Genomic DNA, 21,851 nt, shown 5'->3' with positions numbered 1-21,851 from the left:
GGTTACAAACTTTGTGGAGTGGTGTCGCAAAGGGAATTATTAATTATCCTCACAATAATAATAAACAATATGGCGAAAGGGTATTAATAAAATATTAGTAACCTTTTATTAAGGAAAATTGCCAAAACTCATTCAATAGGATGGTTGTACGGTTGGAATATAGATTTACAATGGGAATATGCAGTCTTAGGGCAAAATACGAACAAATATATGCAAATTAGGAGGCAATAGCTTGGAAAGCGAAGGTTCCCGAGAGCAGACAGCACTCGATTACAGCAGGGGGAGGCTCGGTAAGAACCTTTAAACCCAAAGAGCAACGAATTAGTTACTCACAGCTGGTTTTACCCACATGGGGGATGCTGCTGCTGCTATGTTAGCTTTGGGGCACTCTTGTATGGTGCTGGCATGGCAGATTGCAGGCAAGGAGAGTTCACTGCGTGGTCCCAGGCTGGTCTGGCTGTAGCGGACGGCAGGCAGTTAACGACACTCTTCATGACGGGTGCTTGCTTGGTTCCTGGGGAAACTGAGGCACGGCACGAGTCTGGTGGCAAGGGGAACAGGCTAGGCAGATCCGGCTTCTAGGCTTGTGGCTTCTCCTGCTTGCACGTGTATGGTTCATGGCTTTATTTCAGGCTCTGGACCAGGCACTTGAGGCAGGGCAGGGCAACTTGACATGGCTTCTACAAGACAGGTCCAAGTAGGCTTGAAAGCAAGGCTTAAAGCAAGGCAAAGCAAAGTTTGAAGCAAGGCAAAGGCGACTACCAGGTCACCTTTATATACATATGGCCAGTGATCGATTGGTCCAGTGGGGCACTGAAGCTAATGTGTAGCTGCCCAGTGGAAAGGCATTCTGCCAGGCTATAGCCATAAAAGGCAGAAACAAAGACCTTGTACCTGGGGAAGCAGTGGTCAGTTTACGTGCTCTCACCCCAGATAAACATCTTGTTTACCAGACAGGCAGGAGTCTTGTCCCCTTTGTTCTTTTTCCCCACATTGCCCTGTTTTTCTGTAGGAAGGAGGTGAGAGAAAGGGACCCTGTCTAGACATCTTAAGGCCTGTCTGGATTTGTACTGGGCCATGTCATGGCCCTACCATGACAAGTAGCTTGACAATGCCAATTACTGTGCTAAAAATAAAGCAGTGGTGAATTGACATTAATGACTACACCTGCAAGCTATGCTCCTCACTCCTGAAGAGCTGCAAAATTGAGGAATACTGTTGCACCTGCTAAGAGACTTCTTAAAATGTAAAGTTATAGATATATCAAATCTTTTTGCTTCGTTTTGTTTTTTTTCCTTCATCCTTTAAGTGAGTGTGGAAGAGTAGGTTTGCTAGAATTCAGAAACCTTGCTGACAGAGTGTGGACGAGTGAAGGTGGCACAGGTGCCATCTCCATGAGCAGCATTCTGTACAGAGCATGCCTGACCATACTTTGAAAATTCTGACCTCATAAAAGTGTTAATATTATTGCAGTTTAAAAAGAATTTTAAAGAAAATACTTTGGAACAAATCTGCATTTAAAAAGAAAAAAACAACAAACCCTTGAACAACAGTGTAGTTTTGTTTGAAGCAATTGCAAGGAACAACTTCAAGCATAGGGATTTGAAGATGGGGACATTAATGGTATGTTGACTTGCTGTCATACTGAAAGAGGAGAGCAGTGCACACTTAATTTTGGGCACTAACATTTGGCTTATATGCAGATTACTTCCTTTCTTTCATCTCATTGGTGTTACGCTTTTTACCTGAGGTGGGTCATGTGCTATCACTCCTGGGATAGGTGATTTGGTCTTTCTCCCATCATGTAGCCCCAAATGATTGGAAGGCATGTAGCAATAGCACAGACTGGGTAGCATCTATTCACTTGCGAAGGGAGAGATTGAGTCTATTGTCGAGCAGGCAGTCAGTGGTGGCTCTGAAGCCAGATAATTTCGTATCGGAATCACAGAATCAATCAGGTTGGAAGAGACCTCCAAGATCATCAAGTCCAACTAATCACCCACCCCTAACTAATCAACTAGACCATGGTGTCATGGTAGGGCCATGACATGGCCCAGTACAAACCCAGACAGGGTCTCTTTCTCTCACCTCCTTCCTGTAGAAAAACAGGGCAACACAGGAAAAAGAACAAAGGGGACAGGACTCCTGCCTATCTGGTAAACAAGATGTTTATCTGGGGTGAGAACATGTAAGCTGACCACTGCTCCCCCAGATACAAGGTCTTGCTTCTGCCTTTTATGGCTATAGCCTGGCAAAACGTTTTTCTATTGGGCAGCTATGCATTATCTTTGGTGCTCCATTGGACCAACTGATCTCTGGCAATTTGTATATATACAAGTGACTTGGTAGTCACCCTTGATTGCCTTGCTTGCTCAAGCCTGCTGAAACCTTGTCTTGCTCAAACCTTGCTTCAAGCCTACTTGGACCCATCTTGTAGAAGCTGCCTCGAGTTGCCCTGCCCTGCCTCGAGTGCCTAGTCCAGAGCCTGGGATAAAGCCACGAGCTATACACGTGGAAGCCAGAGAAGCCGCAAGCCTAGAAGCTGGAGTCGCCTAGCCTGTTCCCCTTGCCACCAGTCTCATGCCATTCCTCAGTTTCCCCAGGAACCACACAAGCACCCGTCGCGAAGAGCGTCGTTAACTGCCTGACGTCCGCCTCAGCCAGACCAACCTGGGACCAGGTGGTGAACTCTCCTTGCCGGCAATCTGCCGTGCCTCACTGTACGAGAGCGCCCCAAAGCTAACACAGCAGCAGCAGCATCCCCCATGTGGGTAAAACCAGCTGTGAGTAACTAATTCACTGTCCTTGGGGTTTAAAGGTTCTTACTGAGCCTCCCCCTGCTGTAATCGAGTGCTATCTGCTCTCGGGGACCTTCTCTTTCCAAGTTATTGTCTCCTAATTTGCATAGAAGAATTGTTCATATTTTGCCCTAAGAATGTATGTTCCCATTGTAAATCTATATTCCAGCCGTACAACCATCCTATTGAATGAGTTCTGACAATTTTCATTAATAAAGGGTTACTAATATTTTGTTAATACCCATTTGCCATATCGCTTTTTATATTGTGAGTGTAATTAATAAATAATATTCCTTCCCTCGACCACAACACATGGCTTTTCTTAAACACTTCCAGGGATGTCAACCCCCCCACCTCCCTGGGCAGCCCATTCCAAAGGGCAATCTCTCTTGCTATGAAGAACTCTTTTTTAAGATCAAGCCTTGGCTGTGGTCTGTGGGATGCAATTAGACCATCCCCATTTGTCATTACTCTGTGAGAATTAACAGTAATGGCAATCCTGTTACATTTTGAAGTGCCAGACATGTCGTAGTGCAGAAAACATGCATCTGTAATTTCAAAAGCATTAAGGTACGAGGTCTTCTCCATATAGTGTGGTCATTATCAATTTGAAATTTGGCTTTTGATAGAAAAGTACTGAATATTTATTTGCATTAATGAATTCAATGTTAGAAATATGAAATATGTTTGGGCTGAGAAGCAGGCACAGGTAATTTCTTTCTTAGTGTTTTTTTTTCCTCTCCTTTTTTTTCTGAGTAGTTGTGGGCCCTGGTAGTGGGATTGTAGTTGCACTAGAAACAGCTCAAGAAGAAGTGACTGTTTAAAAATTGTGTAGCTGGAATGTGCAGATATGTCAGGTTTGTGATGTAAAGCAAAATCAGGCTTTGAATTTAGAAAGGGAAGGACAGTGTCAGAAGCTAGAATTAAAGAGGGTTTTTTATTTCTGCAATTTGATACGGACTACTCTAATCTCTACCTTTTTCTTTCATTCATTTTCCTGTAGTTTTGGAAGCAACCAAACGAGCAAAATAATCTGTCTAGTAGCTGCAGCTAGAAATCTGGTGAGACTTGACTTGTGAGATTTGACTTGTGGCTGCAAAGTGAAGTGGTTCTGGTGATTTGTAGTAACATCAGTAAACAAGTGTATCGTCTTGTCTCCTAATACAGGGCCCTTCGCCCTCTGAATGCAATTCTTGGTCACTACCTGAACTGAGTGTGTGAATGGTGCCTGCCATTGCTTAAATGAAAGCTAAAATGAGCAGGAGGATTGGCTCTGTCTTTGCAGACACTGGGTGCTGGCTTGGTAGCACTTCAGCGATTAGAAAACACTTGTGCAAAATATGTTCTGAGTGGATTCTCAGGCCAGGGTGTTGAGGGAGGAACATTTCTTCATGATTGTTTATTGAAAAATCCTGCTCTGTGGTCTTTGAACAGAGAGGGAAGCAAAGTGTTTTTTTAATAGCTTGTGGTACTGATGGTTTTTTTTAAGAGGCAAGATGGTGCATTTGGCATTTCCCATCCCTTAGCCTCTGCCAAGTTACTGTTGCCTTGGAAAAGAGGAGTTAGAGCAAGCCGAAGAAAGTCCACTTTGGATCCTTGCTAATCTGTAGAAAAGCTTTCTGGGGAAGAAACAGACATGCAGGAGTTTGTTGGCATAGCAAGATGTGAGTCGCCTGTGCATTGATTTGCCCACAGGGCTTCTTCGGTGAGAAGACTGCTGTGTACCTGGGGTCCTCACAAGTATGGGTGAGAAGGAGCAGGTGGCAGCACTTTGTGGCTGGACACGTGGACTGTGTGTTTGGAAGCTGATGGTTTGTTCTTCTCTCCTAGTACCCCACACCCTCTGCTTTTAGGTGTTTCTCTCAACTTGTAAGAAGCTAAAAGCAGTAGATTAAAAAAAAGGCTTGGACTCAGATGTTTTTTCTTTCTCTCTTTCCATTTGTTCAACTTTGTTCTGGAAGTGGCAGTGGTTATTTATTTGCATCATGATTTGCACTGCCTATTTATTGGCATAAGGCTGGCCATCACCTTCTCTTTCTTCTGTCCTTTTTTTCTCCTGCTATTCCTTACTCCTTTTGGTGATGTGCTTCTACTTTGAAATCCAGAGAAATGACAAGAAACAAGGGCTTCCTTATAAAGAGAAATAGATGTTACCTTGTTCTGTGGATCAGTGCTTGAAAGGAGTAAGAAAATAATCCCTGGGGTACTACTATCAAACTATTTTGAGTCCTCTTAAGCTTAATATCCTTGTATTGCAAATAAGTTTGGCCCTGCAGGTTAAGGAGCTAGCCACCACATACTGGATTTGGTTACCCCCTAAAGAAGGGGACAAACTGAGCTTATGGCCTATAGTCTTGATTTCCTGGTAACCTACAAGGAACATTTGCATGAGATGGTTGCTTAACTTTCTCCTGCCAGTTCACATGGCAGAAGGGTGTGTTGCCACTGAGGGCTCTGTGGGTGCTGGTGAGATGAGGATGAACCTGGGGACAGAGGAAAGTGCAAATTCTGCAGCTCTAAACTTGTTGTGGCTATTCCTGGTCATAATCAAAACTAGGACACCTTTCTCCTATTGCATGGTACAGTGTCACTGTAATGGGCAAAGGATGAAGGAGTAGGAAGCTCTGCTTCTAAATGTTTTGGTATTTCAGTGTATTTTTGCATAACAAATTGTGCTTAAATTCTCAGAGTTAAACTTATACACAGTTAAAATGTACACTGTTTTAACAGTATAAATATTGTCATCTGGCCTTCTTATGTACTTCCTATTCACTTCTCTTATTTCCCTTCCATTTTCTTACATTGCTATTTTTCTGTGGGAAAATTCTATTTCAGGGTTATTTAGGAGTTTCTAACTGTGGTGATGACTCACAAGAACATCGATAAAATCCATTGTGCCAAGATTATAATTCTATTTCACTTTAAAAAATCCCCACCCTATTCTTAAGCACGTAAGTGGAGGTGATTACAACACATGAGTCCAAAGGAGAGCTACCGGGATGCTGAAGGGACTGGAGCGTGTGCCCTATGAGGAGAGGCTGAGAGCCCTGGGGCTTTTTGGTCTGGAGAAGAGAAGATTGAGAGGAAATTTAATAAATGCTTATAAATATCTGAGGGATGAGTGTCAAGAGGGAGGGGACAGGCTCTGCTCAGTTGCACCCTATGATAGGACAAGGGGCAGTGGATGTAAACTACAGCACAGGAGGTTCCACCCCAACATGAGAAGGAACTTCTTCACTGTGAGGGTCACAGAGCACTGGAACAGGCTACCCAGGAGGGTTGTGGAGTCTCCTTCTCTGGAGACTTTCAAGACCCATCTGGATGTGTTTCTGTGTGACCTGTGCTGGACCTGTGGTCCTGCTCTGGCAGGGTTGCTGGACTTGATGATCTTCAAAGGTCCCTTCAAGCCTCTAACATGCTATGATCCTGTGATTCATTCTACACAAGATAAAAATTGTGAACGTAACTTTGATTGTTCAAAATTTATTTTTTCCTCCCTTGGACACAAACATTACAATTTGGTCATTAGTGATGTGATCACACACTTATTAATTCATCATGCCTTGCCTTATTGAAAGCACAGTGTGACTTTTCCAAGAACACCTACCTACCTATGTGAGTGAGATCTGTCTTATTTTGGGAAGTGAATGAAATGGGAATCTGCAGGAGAGAAAAGTATGTTGTGATTACATATAGTAGATGATGCTGTCCTGAAGTTCTGGTGTTTATCCACACTTGTTTGGCTCTGGCTTCTCAGACAAAGCTGTTGCTTCCCTTCCAAGAGCTCTTACTGGGATCTGACTCTAAGTTCAGGCAGTTGTTACTTTTAAACTGCAGGGAAAAATATCTAAAATATGCATAATCTATATGCATCTGTACACCTATACACGTATACATGTCTGAAACTGTTGAAATGGTTATGTTTAGGTCTGTGTGTCTGCACAGTGCTGGTTTAATTTTTGATTAATGACAATTACGGTTGCAGCATAGGTACCGTAAGGGTTGGACCATGTAGGTCAGTAACCATGGCATGGATACCAGCTGTGATCCAAGAAAGGGAAAACAGCTCTTGATTCCTGTTTTGGAACCTTTATTACACAAATATGAGTAGCTCTCCTTGCATCCACACTGTTACAGAAGCATCTGCTTCTCTCACTGTTTCCATGTTTCTGGTCAGTTATGGAAAATCAATGAACTGCTAGTGAGGTCAGTGCTGCTTAAGAAGCCATCTCCAAGTTCTCCTTTTGTCCAAACTACAGAGCTATAGATCAGTGAATCATCACCTAAGCATCTACTTCCTCTTGATACTTCATGACCAAGTACAGATCATCATATTTGAATGAGGTTTCAATATGAAACTGAAGATGATAATTAGCACATTGGTTAAGTTTTTAGCGAGGAAGAGTTGCATGCAGTCTTGCTTCCTTCATGTAAACCCATAAGGAGGCTGCATGCTGAGAGCCCTGGCTATCTGCAGCTGGTGATTCTGGCTCAAACACTTGATGACTTGCATGTGCCTTTGCTCTTGTGATAAAGACTACTTCTAGGTAGACCCACTCTCTACAGAGACAAAAGAATTTGGAAATACCCATAAGGATTCAAAAGTATGTTCTGGATGTTTTCTCAAAAAACTGTTGAGAAGATGAGGATGTAATTGAAATGCACACATAGAGTTTTTTAATAGTTTTACAGAGGCTTATGATACCATTTGATGCTTAAGCTAAAATAATAAAAAAACCCCAGAATAAATAAAATCAAACAAACTTGAAATCTTGCAGAATGAATGTTGAGTAGCCTCTGTTTTACTTGGAGAAGTAGCATTGCGTTTGTCCCATCGGATGGTGTGTCTTGCTGATCATGATGCCATGATACCTCTTTTCATGCATCTAGGAGAAAGTATAGGAAAATGCTGTAAAGCCTACAGGATGAGTTCCATTTAAATGAATTGTATCAACTTTTTGGCTCTTTTGGGCAATACGTGAACAAGTGATTAAAAAAATACAAACAATTTAAAGGGATTGGCAAAAGAGATGTTAGGATAAATGGCTTTTTAAGCTTATGGAAAAAAGGAAAAAAGAACCTGAGCTTGTGGCAATAGTATAAATGAGTTATGCATTTTAATAATAACAAAATGCAAATCTCAGTTTTGGGACTGTTAAGGAATACCACAGAATTGTGAAAAAAAGTGAAATAAATATAATTAATTTCTGAAATGTTGAACAGCACTCTTGTTCATGACTATGGAAAGCAGCTCTGTTATATGTTCTTTAAAAGACTGTCTTTATAGGTTCTGCCTTTTGATTATTCTAAGATTGTTGTTAATGAGGCTTTTAATATACCTACCATATGATCAAGGAGACCAGCATGCCATGAACCAACTAGATGTGGCCATGTGTGAGGGTCTTCAGGGACAGGGTGATGTATAGCAGATAAACATGGGATTAACATTGAGAGGAGGGGAGAGACTAGCATCTTGAATTGTTACTAATAACCACTAATGAGTGAACATCAGCTATCCTTTGTGTTGAAAAAGACAGGCAATTTACTAATTAAAACCAGTTCATAAGAAGGCTTTTCTTTTTTGTATGCTGCCTGTAAAATATGTGTGCAAGTGAAGCTTGGCGGCAAAGCAGCAAAGTGATCCTACATAAAGAGGATTTAAAAGTTCATAGACTTAGTATTTAAGCTCCTTTTAAAAGTATTGTTTTGGCCCCTACAGGTTTTTGTGTACACATTCAAGAGAAGTCAAAAAAAATCTTTTTGGCAAGATTCAGTGTTAAGTAATGGAAATAAAAGTTCCTGCTGTGTCTCCCGTTACCCAAACTCTTATTAATGGATACAGTGTAAAAGTGCTTTAAAGCTTGAATGAATATTATGTTTAGCTGAAACAATGGAGATAATATGAAAAAATGTAGAATGTATTATTATTCTTTGTACATGAAGTACTTCCTGTTCTCGTTGTGCTTTTTACATACTAAAGTCATATTGGTAAAGCATAGTTCCTTTTCCCTAAGTCTGTAGTATAAATGGAAATTGTGGGAAAATCTCTTGATCTCCACAGTGACAGCAGAACACTTACCTAAGTAGTAGTTTGCCTCTTAGCATTTCTTTGAATGTATTAGCATTTCCTTAGATTTACTGAGCTATTGGGAAAAAGTTCCCTGGAGCAGTATTTAGTCTTTCTTCTCTCAAAGGGTATATCTTAAATTAGCACAGGCTGATAAAATCCTTTGTAACCAGTAAGATATTGAGTAGTAATACTGTTGTTATTCTTAATATCAGAGGGCTGCCCTTGGAGGTTCTTTGCTTGCTTTAATATTTAGGAATCAGAGTCAAACGTTGCTACCTTATTTGATAACTTAGTTCATTCCCCAGGAGGGGGGTGGGGGAAAGATGAAACAGGTTTGAAGTGCAGAGGATGAACTTTTTCTACAGATTGCAAACAGTGCAAAGCATAGTGGGGTGGACTAATCCAAAAGTTGTACTTTAACACTTGCTAATTATAAAGGAGCTCTTTTGCTAGATTTCCAACGCAATTAATCCAGAAAAATCAAAGACTATTTGTATTCTTTTATTGCATAGTTAACTTTGTAATAGGAAACTGGGTGAGTAAGTTTTGGTACTGCCTGCCAGGTGAGTGTGGCTGCTTTCCTGAATGGCTACTGGGAACCATAACTTTGATGGGTAGTTAAGAGAGAATTCATCAGAGATGGAGTCTTATCATGTTTCTTCCCTAATATTAAAAAGAGTAGAGAAAAAAATCCATAGGTGTGCTAAAGGGTTATAGTTTCCTTTCCTTGAGTCATTGCTATTTCAGACACTTCCCCGTTCAAAGAGTGACTGGCTACCTCCCATGGCAGAAGCGTGTCATGAAGTGTGGTGGTAAATTCTCTTCCCAAAGTGGCTTCTGCAGCAGGTATATATATATTTACACCAGCATGGTCACAGTTAGAATCATAGAATCAAGAAGGCTGGAAGAGACCTCAAAGATCATCGAGTCCAACCTGTCACCCTACACCTCATGACTATCTAAACCATGGCACCAAGTGCCACGTCCAGTCCCCTCTTGAACACCTCCAGGGATGGTGACTCCACCACCTCCCTGGGCAGCCCATTCCAATGGCCAACCACTCTCTCTGTGAAGAACTTTCTCCTCACCTCCAGCCTAAACCTAACCTGGTGCAGCTTGAGACTGTGTCCTCTTGTTCTGGTGCTGGTTGCCTGGGAGAAGAGACCAACCCCCTCCTGGCTACAACCTCCCTTCAGGTAGTTGCAGAGAGCAATGAGGTCACCCCTGAGCCTCCTCTTCTCCAGGCTAAACAGTCCCAGCTCCCTCAGCCTCTCCTCATAGGGCTTGTGCTCAAGGCCTCTCACCAGCCTCATTGCCCTTCTCTGGACATGCTCCAGCAATTCAACATCTTTCCTAAACTGAGGGGCCCAGAACTGGACACAGTACTCAAGGTGTGGCCTAACCAGTGCTGTGTACAGGGGTACAATGACCTCCCTGCTCCTGCTGGCCACACTATGCCTGATGCAGGCCAGGATGCCATTGGCTCTCTTGGCCACCTGGGCACACTGCTGGCTCATGTTCAGGCGCCTGTCAACCAGTACCCCCAGGTCCCTTTCCACCTGGCTGCTCTCCAGCCACTCTGACCCCAGCCTGTAGCTCTGCATGGGGTTGTTGTGGCCAAAGTGGAGCACCCGGCACTTGGATTTGTTGAATGCCATCCTGTTGGAATCTGCCCATCTGTCCAGCCTGTCAAGGTCCCTCTGCAGACCCCTTCTACCTTCTAACAGATCAACATCTGCTCCCAGCTTGGTGTCATCTGCAAATTTACTGATGATGGACTCAATCCCCTCATCCAGATCATCAATAAAGATATTGAACAGGATGGGGCCCAGCACTGATCCCTGGGGGACACCACTAGTGACAGGCTGCCAGCTGGATGTGGCACCATTCACCACCACTCTCTGGGCTCGGCCCTCCAGCCAGTTCCTAACCCAGCACACAGTGCTGCTGTCCAAGCCACAGGCTGACAGCTTGGCCAGGAGTTTGCTGTGGGGGACAGTGTCAAAGGCCTTGCTGAAGTCCAGGTAGACTACATCCACAGCCTTTCCCACGTCCACCAGGCTGTCACCTGAGCATAGAAGGAGATCAGGTTGGTGAGGCAGGACCTGCCCTTCCTAAATCCATGTTGGCTGGGCCTGATTCCTTGGCCATCCTTCAGGTGCGCAGTGATTGCCCCCAAGACAATCTGCTCCATGATTTTCCCTGGCACTGAGGTCAGGCTGACAGGCCTGTAGTTCCCAGGTTCTTCTGTCTGTCCTTTCTTGTGGATGGGTGTCACATTGGCCAGTTTCCAGTCTTCTGGGACCTCTCCAGTGAGCCAGGACTGGTGGAAAATGATGGAGAGAGGCTTGGCCAGCTCATCTGCCAGCTCTTTCAGCACCCTAGGATGAATCCCATCAGGTCCCATGGACTTGTGAATATCCAAGTGACTCAACAAGTCTCAAACTAATTCCACATGGATTTCAGGAGTACAACACTGCTCCTTGACCCCATCGACCAGCTCAGGAGGCCAGTTATCCTGAAGTCCTCCTGCCTTACTGTTGAAAATGGAGGCAAAGAAGGTATTTAGAATCAGCCTTCTCCTCATCCTTAGTTACAATGTTACCCTCCACGTCCAATAAAGAGTGGAGGCTCCTCTTGCCCCTCTTTTTAGCTTTAATATATTTATAAAAATGCTTTTTGTTGTCCTTCACAGAAGCAGCCAGTTTAATTTCTAACTGTGCTTTTGCCTCTCTAATTTTTCTTCTACATGATCTAGCAACATCCTTAAACATATCACTAGTTGCCTCCCCCCCTTTCCAAAGGGGATAAACCCTCTTTTTTTTCCCTTAAATCCTTCAGGAGCTGCTTGCTCATCCAGGCCGGTCGTCTTCCCCGCCGGCTCGTCTTACGGCATGTGGGAACTGCCAGTTCCTGTGCCTTTAGGAGCTCCTGTTTGAAGTAGGTCCAACCATCCTGGACCCCTTTCTTCTTAAGGGCTGTTACCCAGGGAACTTTCTGAATAAGTTGCCTGAACAACCTGAAGTTTGCCCTCCGAAAGTCCAAAGTGAGGGTTCTGTTACTGCTCCTCCCTATTTCCCTGCATATTGAAAACTCCACTATCTCATGGTCACTGCACCCTAGACAGCCTCCAACCATCACATCTCCCACCAGCCCTTCTCTATTTGAGAACAGCAGATCAAGCAGAGCCTTACCCCTGGTAGGTTCACCTAAGAGCTGCATCAGGAAGTTGTCATCCATGCACTCTAGGAACCTTCTGGACTGTCTCCTCTCTGCTGAATTAAGTTCCCAGCAGATGTCTGGTAAGTTAAAGTCCCCCACAAGGACAAGGTCTGATGATCTTGAGACAGCTTCCAGCTGCTTATAGAATATCTCATCGGCCTCCTCATCCTGGTTGGGTGGTCTATAACAGACTCCAACCAGGATGTCAGTTTTGTGTGGCCTCCCTCTGATTTTAACCCACAAGCATTCAACCCTTTCATCTGCAACCTCGAGTTCTGAGGCATCAAAAGATTCCCTACTATACAGGGCCACCCCTCCTCCTCTTCTCCCTTGCCTGTCTCTCCTAAAGAGCTTATAACCCCCCAGTGCAGTACTCCAATTGTGAGAATCGTCCCACCATGTTTCTGTGATGGCAACTACATCATAGTTCTCCTGGTGAACCAAGAGTTCCAGTTCATCTTGTTTGTTGCCCATACTGCGTGCATTGGTGTACATGCACTTCAGCTGGGCTGCTGATTTCACCAGTTTATGTGGTCCTCCCTCCTCTCCAGGGAGACTGGTTTCCACACCCACCCCCTTCAGACCTAGTTTAAAGCCCTCCCAATGAGTCCTGCCAACCCCAGTGCCAGCACCCTCTTACCCTTTCTAGATAAATTCAACCCATCTTGGTCCAGCAGGTCAGGTGCAGTAAGAGTTGCCCCGTGATCAAAGAAGCCAAAATTCCGCTGCTGGCACCATCTCCTAAGCCAACTGTTGATGGTGTGGGTTTTCCTGTTCCTCTCAGTGTACAGCACTGCTGCTGAGGGAACTGAGCAGAACACCACTTGAGCTCCTGCCCTGTCAATCGATTTCCCAAGGACCTTAAATTCCTTTTTAATCTTCCTGGTGCTGCTCTTTTCAATTTCTTCACTTCCAGCCTGGATTACCAGCAATGGGTAACAGTCAGAGGGTTGGATTAGTTTAGGTAACCTTTGGGTGATGTCCCTCACCCGAGCCCCAGGTAGGCAGCACACCTCCCTATGGGATGGGTCAGGACGGCATATGGGTCCCTCTGTTCCCCTCAAGAGAGAGTCTCCAATAACTATAGCCTTTCTCTTTTTCTTTGCAGCACTGGTCCTTAAGGTTTGTCCTCACAGCAGAGGAGCTCCAGCCCTCTGCTCATCCTTGTGGCCCTTCTCTGGACACTCTTCAGTACCTCCAGACCTTTCTTGTAATAGAGGCTCCAGAACTGGACACAGTACTCCAGGTGGGGTCTCACCAGTGTGGAGTAGTAGCAGAGAATCACCTCCCTCAACCTGCTGGCTATGCTTCTCTTGATGCAGCCCAGGCTCTGCTTTGGTCTCTGGGCTGCAAGTGCACTCTGGTGGCAAATGTTGAGCTTATCATCCACCAGCACCCCCAAGTCCTTTTCTTCAAGGCTGCTCTCAAGCCAGTCCCTGCCCAGCCTATCTCAGTGCCTGGGATTGCCCCAACCCAGACCCAGGACCTTGCACTTGGTCTTGTTGAACCTCATGATGTTGCCGTGGGCCCAGCTCTGCAGCTTGTCAAGGTCCCTCTGGATGGATCCCTTCCCTCCAGCCTGTCTGCTGCACCACACAGCGTGGTGTCATCAGCAAATTTGCTGGGTGTGCACTCAATGCCCCTGTCCATGTCGCCAACAAAGATGTTTAACAAGACTGGTCCCAAGACTGATCCCTGAGGGACTTTACTTCTCCCTGGCCTCCCTGGGACATGGAACCACTGAAAGCCACTCTTTGGATGCAGCTATCAAGCCATATCCTATATATACAGCTGCATTAACCTCTCTTTCCTTGTAGGATTCTAAAGGCACTGTGCTAAACCCCTCTGATCTTATTCTCTATGTTGAAATGTCTCTGTTTGTTAGTTCTGTTGATACTGTTGTGAGCAAGCAAGGTAAAGTGAATATGGATTTGGAATTGCATGAATTGCCAGACAAACCCTGTTTTCTTATCCACTCCCAACATATGGTTTGTTTTAGGAATATCTTGTCTGGGGACCTGGAAAATGGAAAGGCAATTTTAGAGGCATGTTAGAGAGAATGACTACTGTAATCTAATGATCCGAATTTTGTTCTACAGCTTGATGACTGCACCCTGCAATTGTCTCACAATGGTACCTATCTGGATCTAGAATCTACGCTAGCAGAACAAAGAGATGAATTGGAAGGCTTCCAGGAGGATGCTGGGTAAGTAAGGGTTTTCTAAGTTTAGATAAAAAATCACATTTGTCCAGAAGCATTGAGGTTTAGGGAGTGTGTGTTGTTGGCTTCGTAAATTCAGATCAGAATTGGAACAGAAAAGGTAAAAATCTTTCTTCTGTATGCACATCTCCCTCTGCCTGGGGTTAAAAATTGTCTGACTTTTCTGTTTACATTCACTGTTACCATTTCTCTAAAAGAAGATGGGAATCTGTCAAGATGAATAACTTAACTAGACTAATAAATTGTACTTCTTTGGAACTTGATATATGAGGGTGGCTGATTTTAAGAACTCAGATTTTTATTCTACAATAATAATCAGTGTAGATTATATTGGAGTCATGCTCCTGGAGTTACAAACTCAATTTCTTTGTGCCTTGAAATTTAAGTTCTGTATTGTCAGAGGAAAGGTCTGTATTGATTTCTCTTTGTACATGTGAAATTGATTTAGCCAGTCTTGGATGTCTGTTGTGGTGTGTATTGTGGGTGTTGGGGTTGTTGGTGTTGTTTGTGGATTTGCTGTTTTTTTGTTGGTGGTGTTTGGTTTGGGTTGGTTTGTTTGTTTGTAGTGGTTTTTTTGGTGGTTGGTTTTTTTTTTAAGAGACTGTTGCTCTCACACCTGGATTGCTATGACATAGCTTTTCATTAACCAACTGATGAAAACTGACAGCGAAAATCAGTGGATGCCTGTGTGAATACATGTATGAAGTTTATCTTTTAGAATATTTTTTTTTCCTGGGCCTTTTACGTGATTGAATTGTTTAAGATACCTCTAGATGGTCCATTTTATATTTTTTGCCTTACTGGTTACTATATCAGACCAGATAGTTGTAGTTCAATTTATGGGTGTGTTATGTCATGAACTTCATGCAAGTGATTAATGTAGCTGTGCCAGAAGAAAATGAACTGCATTCTAAGTGGGTCAGGGCTTGTTAACATGAAGAGATGCAGCCCTTTGGCTTTTACAAAGGTTCACGGATTGCAGTGGTTTTAAAGGGACCCTCAAAGGTCATCTTGTCCATCCCCCCTGCAGCCAGCAGGGACTTCAACTACATCAGTCTGCCCAGGGCCACATCAAATCTGATCTTGAATGACACCAGGGATGGGGCTTCAACCACATTCCTGGGCAACCTGTTCCAGTATTTCATCACTCTTCATTGTAAAGAATTTCCTCATTATGTCCAACCTAAATCTACCCTGCTCCAGTTTAAAACCATTGCCTCTCGTCCTGTTGCTAACAGCTCTTCTAAACAGTCCTTCTCCACCCTTCCTGTGAGTCCCCTTCAGATATTGAAATGCAGCTATTAGGTCTCCCCAGAGCCTTTTCTTCTCCAGGCTGAACAGCCCCAGTTAGTCCAGTGTGTAGGACAGGCGCTCCAGCCCTCTTATCTTTGTGGCTCTCTCTGGACCCACATCTTGCCTTTGTTTGGTGAATACTTGGCACAAATTTAAAGTATGTTTGACAATTATTTTATGTGGAGAAGTGTTTTTAAATGTTCTAGGCATTCATGTGTCTGCATTTGTGTAAATCTTCTTCATATACACCAGATTTGGGCATATTCATGTAACTACTGGAAGATAAACTTTTTTGTTAGAAATGAAATGAGAAGAGAGTTCTTCTACAGAGAGAACACCCTGTACAGCCAAACTGAGCTTCCCTTGCTGTGCAGTAGGAATGTTGGGGATAGACATTGCTCCAGTCTTCAGTTTTGTGCAGTGATAAGAAAAATTGCTGCAAAGAGCAGAAAGTTGTTATTTCTAGGTAACTTCAGTTATTTGAAAAGAAGTAAAACACAGGAAAACCTTTCTTTTTAAATGTTTTCCTGGTGTTACTATGTGTTAAGTCTTTTCTTTTTCTTTGCTGTTGTTGTCCCTTCCATTGATGTCTTCATAATAATTTTAGTAATTTTAATGTCATTGCTTTTGATACTTCACAATGGCATCACCAAGCAATTTGACAAGGCAGAGACCCTTTGGTACTTTTTCTGCCAGAGTTTGCACTTGAAATGGCAAGCTACCTTCCCTCTTGTTTCAGTTTCTGCTTCCTTTGAACATATAAAATCAATTATATGAATTGTTCTTGAAACGTGATTTTTTTTCTTTCATGACTATCCTAGAAAAAGTAAAATGGAACCATGGAACTAACTGTGCTGCTTGGAATCATTTGCCTAATGTGTTGTTTTAAGCTCAAAAGCCAGGTTTGGTTTTTGCATGCTTGCATGGGTGGACAGACTTCCCCTTAGTTCCTTCTTCCCTGGAGGTGTTCAAGGCCAGACTAAATGAGGCCTTGAGCCGCTTGGTCTAGTGGAAAGGTGTCCCTGGTCATGGCAGGGGTTGGAACTAGATGATTTTAAGGTCACTTCTAACCCAAACCATTCTCTGAATTATCTATTCTATGAATTACACAGCCAGTTGTCATTGAGAAATTTTTCTTCCACTAGCTTGTCCTGCCAGGTAATATTAAGTCTGCTGGGAGGTCCTTTGTTCCTCTGCAAGGATGAATAGGAAGGTGAGAAACTGAGTGTACTAAAGTGTATCACAAAAGCTTGAGCTACAAATTACCATTGTAAATATTTTTTGAAATGGGTTTTTGAATCGAAAGAGATCAACTTTTCTGTCTGTTGTCATGTATGCAGCCTTCACCTTTGCTGGTCCTTGTCCTCCTCTCTGAAGTACCCCTTCTGGTAACTGGATTAATAGAAAGTGCTACGGTTTCGCATTTCAGCTGCCTGCTTTCGGTGCAACACCAGGACAGGCTGTGTTAGATGCTGTCATTGTAGCTGTTGTCTTCCCACTACAGCCCTCCTTCAGACTCAGCTTTCACAGCATCACAGAAAGTTAGAGGTTGGAAGGGACCTCCAATATAGTCCAACCCCCTTTCCAGAGCAGGATTACCTCAGAGTAGATCAAGAGAATCAAGAGAATCAAGAAGGTTGGAAGAGACCTCAAAGATCATCGAGTCCAACCTGTCACCCTAAACCTTATGACTATCTAAACCATGGCACCAAGTGCCACGTCCCATCCCCTCTTGAACACCTCCAGGGATGGTGACACCACCACCTCCCTGGGCAGCCCATTCCAATGGCCAGGGTACAGGGGTACAATGACCTCCCTGCTCCTGCTGGCCACACTATGCCTGATGCAGGCCAGGATGCCATTGGCTCTCTTGGCCACCTGGGCACACTGCTGGCTCATGTTCAGCCACTGTCAACCAGTACCCCCAGGTCCCTTTCCACCTGGCTGCTCTCCAGCCACTCTGACCCCAGCCTGTAGCTCTGCATGGGGTTGTTGTGGCCAAAGTGCAGCACCCAGCACTTGGATTTGTTGAATGCCATCCTGTTGGACTCTGCCCATCTGTCCAGCCTGTCAAGGTCCCTCTGCAGAGCCCTTCTACCTTCTAACAGATCAACATCTGCTCCCAGCTTGGTGTCATCTGCAAATTTACTGATGATGGACTCAATCCCCTCATCCAGATCATCAATAAAGATATTGAACAGGATGGGGCCCAGCACTGATCCCTGGGGGACACCACTAGTGACTGGCTGCCAGCTGGATGTGGCACCATTCACCACCACTCTCTGGGCTCTGCCCTCCAGCCAGTTCCTAACCCAGCACACAGTGCTGCTGTCCAAGCCACAGGCTGACAGCTTGGCCAGGAGTTTGCTGTGGGGGACAGTGTCAAAGGCCTTGCTGAAGTCCAGGTAGACTACATCCACAGCCTTTCCCACGTCCACCAGGCTGTCACCTGATCATAGAAGGAGATCAGGTTGGTGAGGCAGGACCTGCCCTTCCTAAATCCATGTTGGCTGGGCCTGATTCCTTGGCCATCCTTCAGGTGTGCAGTGGTTGCCCCCAAGACAATCTGCTCCATGATTTTCCCTGGCACTGAGGTCAGGCTGACAGGCCTGTAGTTCCCAGGTTCTTCTGTTCGTCCCTTCTTGTGGATGGGTGTCACATTGGCCAGTTTCCAGTCTTCTGGGACCTCTCCAGTGAGCCACGACTGGCGGAAAATGATGGAGAGAGGCTTGGCCAGCTCATCTGCCAGCTCTTTCAGCACCCTAGGATGAATCCCATCAGGTCCCATGGACTTGTGAATATCCAAGTGACTCAACAAGTCTCGAACTAATTCCACAGGGATTTCAGGAGTACAACACTGCTCCTTGACCCCATCGACCAGTTCAGGAGGCCAGTTATCCTGAAGTCCTCCTGCCTTACTGTTGAAAATGGAGGCAAAGAAGGTATTTAGAATCAGCCTTCTCCTCATCCTTAGTTACAATGTTACCCTCCACGTCCAATAAAGAGTGGAGGTTCCTCTTGCTCCTCCTTTTAGCATTAATATATTTATAAAAATGCTTTTTGTTGTCCTTCACAGAAGCGGCCAGTTTAATTTCTAACTGTGCTTTTGCCTCTCTAATTTTTCTCCTACATGATCTAACAACATCCTTAAACATATCACTAGTTGCCTCCCCCCCTTTAGATAAACCCTCTTTTTTTCCCCTTAAATCCTTCAGGAGCTGCTTGCTCATCCAGGCCGGTCGTCTTCCCCGCCGGCTCGTCTTATGGCATGTGGGAACTGCCAGTTCCTGTGCTTTTAAGAGCTCCTGTTTGAAGTAGGTCCAACCATCCTGGACCCCTTTCTTCTTAAGGGCTGTTACCCAGGGAACTTTCCGAATAAGTTGCCTGAACAACCTGAAGTTTGCCCTCTGAAAGTCCAAAGTGAGGGTTCTGTTACTGCTAGATCACACAGGAATGTGTCGAGGCTGGTTTTGAATGTCTCTAGAGAAGCAGACTGCACAACTTCTCTGGGCAGGCCATTCCACTGTTTTGCCACACTCACAGTGAAAATGTTTTTCCTTATGTTCATGTGGAACCTCCTATGGTCCAGCTTGCACTCATTGCCCCTTGTCCTGTCGCTGGACATTACCGAGAAGAGCCTAGCTCTGTCTTCCTGACACTCACCCTTCACATATTGTATAAATATTTGTGAGGTCACCTCTCGGTCTCCTCCAAGCTAAAGAGCCCCAGCTCCCTCAGCCTTTCCTCATAAGGGAGACATTCCACTCCCTTAATCATTTTTGTGGCTGTATTGGGTTTGGCCGAGCTGGAGTTAATTCTGCAGTGCTGTGTTTTGCAGCAGCAGTTGATAACATAGCAATGTTTTGGCTACTGTTGAATAAGTACCCAGGCTATGTCTTTTCAATGTTTCCCAGCCCCAAGAGTACATTGAGGGATGGGCAGGATCTTGGGAGGGGACATGGCTGAACTGGCTTACCTGGACTGGCCAGAGAGGTATTCCATGCCATATGACGTCAGCTCAGATATAAGAATGAAGTAAAAGAAGGAAGTGGGGGGATTGGTCCATGGCGTCTATCCCCCCAAGCAACTACCAAGCTTAGAGAGCCCTGCTTCCCGAGACCGACCATCGTCCTGCTAATGGGAAGTAGAGACTAACATCTCTCTCTTGCTTTTTTTTTTGCTTCCGCGCGGTCTATTGCTTTTGCCTATTATTGTTATTAAATTCGCTTCTATCTTAGTTTTGGTCAAATTTTTTTTCTTCTTCTTCCCCTCTCCCCCTATCCATTTAAGAGGGGGAGTGATAGAGCGGCTTTGGTGGGCATCTGGCCTCCAGGCCAGGGCCAAACCACCACGGTGGCTCTGTGCTGGACTCTTTCAAGCAGTTCCCTGAGGTCCTTCTTGAACTGAGGGGCCCAGAACTGGACACAATATTCCAGATGTGGCCTCACCAGGTCAGAGTAGAGGGGGAGTAGAACCTCTACCTTGACCTACTAACCGCTTGCCTTCTAATTCACCCTAGGATGACACTGGTTTTCTTGGCCACAAGAGCACATTGCTGGTTCATGGTCATCCTTCTATCTACCAGGGCCCCCAGGTCCCTCTCCAGTGTGCTGCTCTCTAGCAGCTTTCTTACCTTTGTGATAAATTACTCAGGTGTTGGTAGCTGCAAAAAGCTGAAGCAGTGATAATGGAAGGAAGGGAAAATGAGGAGGGTGTTGACTAAACTGGACAGTGGACTACAGATGAGCACAGAAAGGCAAACATGTCCTCCTGCAGAGGCAAGAGGGCATGATTGCCTGCGGGAATGCTTTCCTCTACACCTTTTCCTAGTGCTGTAGACACAAGTGGTATACAACCCTTGAATAATCCTAGCTTGTGCTTAACCTGCAGGGCAGGAGTTATGCTTTAAGCTGATTGAAGTGCTTTAAGTTGTTGTGAGGTTGAGGGTATTTGATTGTGTCTCCCTTATGTGCACATACCAAATAACTTGCAGAGTTTGCTCTGCTGCACTGGGATTCAGGTCAGTGAAGTCTGAAACCTTGCATTTAGGAGTAACTGGCGAGGGGACGAGCAGGTACTGGTGAGGCAGGAAAAAATCTGATGTTTTTGGAACCTGTGAGCTGAAAGCAGATCATTGGTTATGGTGCTGTGAAAATGGTAAAGGGCACCCTACAGCGTAGAGCAGGAATTTAGCCAGTGCAATGCAATGACCACAGTGTCTTCAGTATCCACTGTTCAGAGGGATTTCTGCATCCCGTTTTTGTCCACAGTTTTTGAGAGTAGGAAGATAAGAAGTAGGAAGATAAACAATAACAACCAGAATTTTAGAAATTTGTGTGATAGCTTCTTCATAGTTCTTAGCAATATTATCACTTCAGGGTAAATGCAAGTTGTGTGATGTTATCCAGAGAAGGAATATTCTAGAAACAACTATACTGACTAGCAAATGCACTCATTAGTGCCTTCCTCCATCCCAGGTTTCTAGCAAACTTAACTAAATTTTTGGGCTTTTTCAACTGTGACCTTTTTTTCCTGCAGACACAAAGGCATTGACCTGGAATGCTCCTGAATTGGAGCTGCTCACTCCAGACTTTGGGGCTTAGCAGCAGCCTTCTGTCTGGGAAGGACTGGATGCAGAAGCCACTTAGTCTCTCTCTTTCTCTCTGGGTCATTTCAAGGTCCTGCTCTTAATCTTCAAAGCTTTTAATTTTCTGAGATTAGGCTAGCTCAGGATCTTCCTTTCTACCAGGCTGAGGCTGCTGTGCTCCTCAGGGTTTCTGAAGCTTGCTGAACTCTGAATGAAGTATTTAGTAGTTGGATATTCATGGTGTGTTTACAGTTTCATATCCTGAACTCTGGAAACTCCTCTTAATAGTGACCAGAATGTCCTGCAGTCTGCATACTTTCAGCATCTTTTGCCAAATGTTCTTGTTTGCCGGGCAAAATGTTACTTATTTTTTAAATAACACACTGCCACAAAGGAAACCCAATCTTACAAATCTTTATTTTATATATACCTGATGAGGGAAGGTTGTGGGCAGCTCTTTCAGCTGATGGTTGTAAAATCTGAAGGAACTCAGTCATCTTTGCCAGTCATCTGTAGGTAATGTCAAAAGCTTATGCATGCTTTCAGGGTATGAGAGATTGAGACATGATGTTATAGCTTGTGGTGGTCAGTACTGAGACAGCTGAGCTATCCTTTAAAAAAGGATAACTTTTTTTAAAAAGATAGTCTAATTTGGTATTC

At 44.4% G+C, this 21,851-nt stretch overlaps 1 protein-coding gene across 2 annotated transcripts in view; it reads left to right on the top strand.

Moving 5' to 3' along the window:
* FHOD3 (formin homology 2 domain containing 3) overlaps window positions 1-21,851 on the top strand; it is a 398,084-nt gene that overhangs the window by 32,470 nt on the left and 343,763 nt on the right. For both annotated transcript variants that reach the window (XM_054381537.1, XM_054381535.1), the window contains exon 2: window positions 14,190-14,296. In XM_054381537.1, coding sequence (XP_054237512.1) covers window positions 14,190-14,296 — 107 coding nt within the window. The remainder of the gene's footprint in view (window positions 1-14,189; window positions 14,297-21,851) is intronic.

The sequence above is a fragment of the Indicator indicator genome, chromosome 6 (assembly GCF_027791375.1).
Source record: "Indicator indicator isolate 239-I01 chromosome 6, UM_Iind_1.1, whole genome shotgun sequence".
Lineage (NCBI taxonomy): Eukaryota > Metazoa > Chordata > Aves > Piciformes > Indicatoridae > Indicator > Indicator indicator.
The sequence above is the reverse complement of the archived record's forward strand: the minus strand, read 5'-3'. Positions and strand labels throughout refer to the sequence as shown.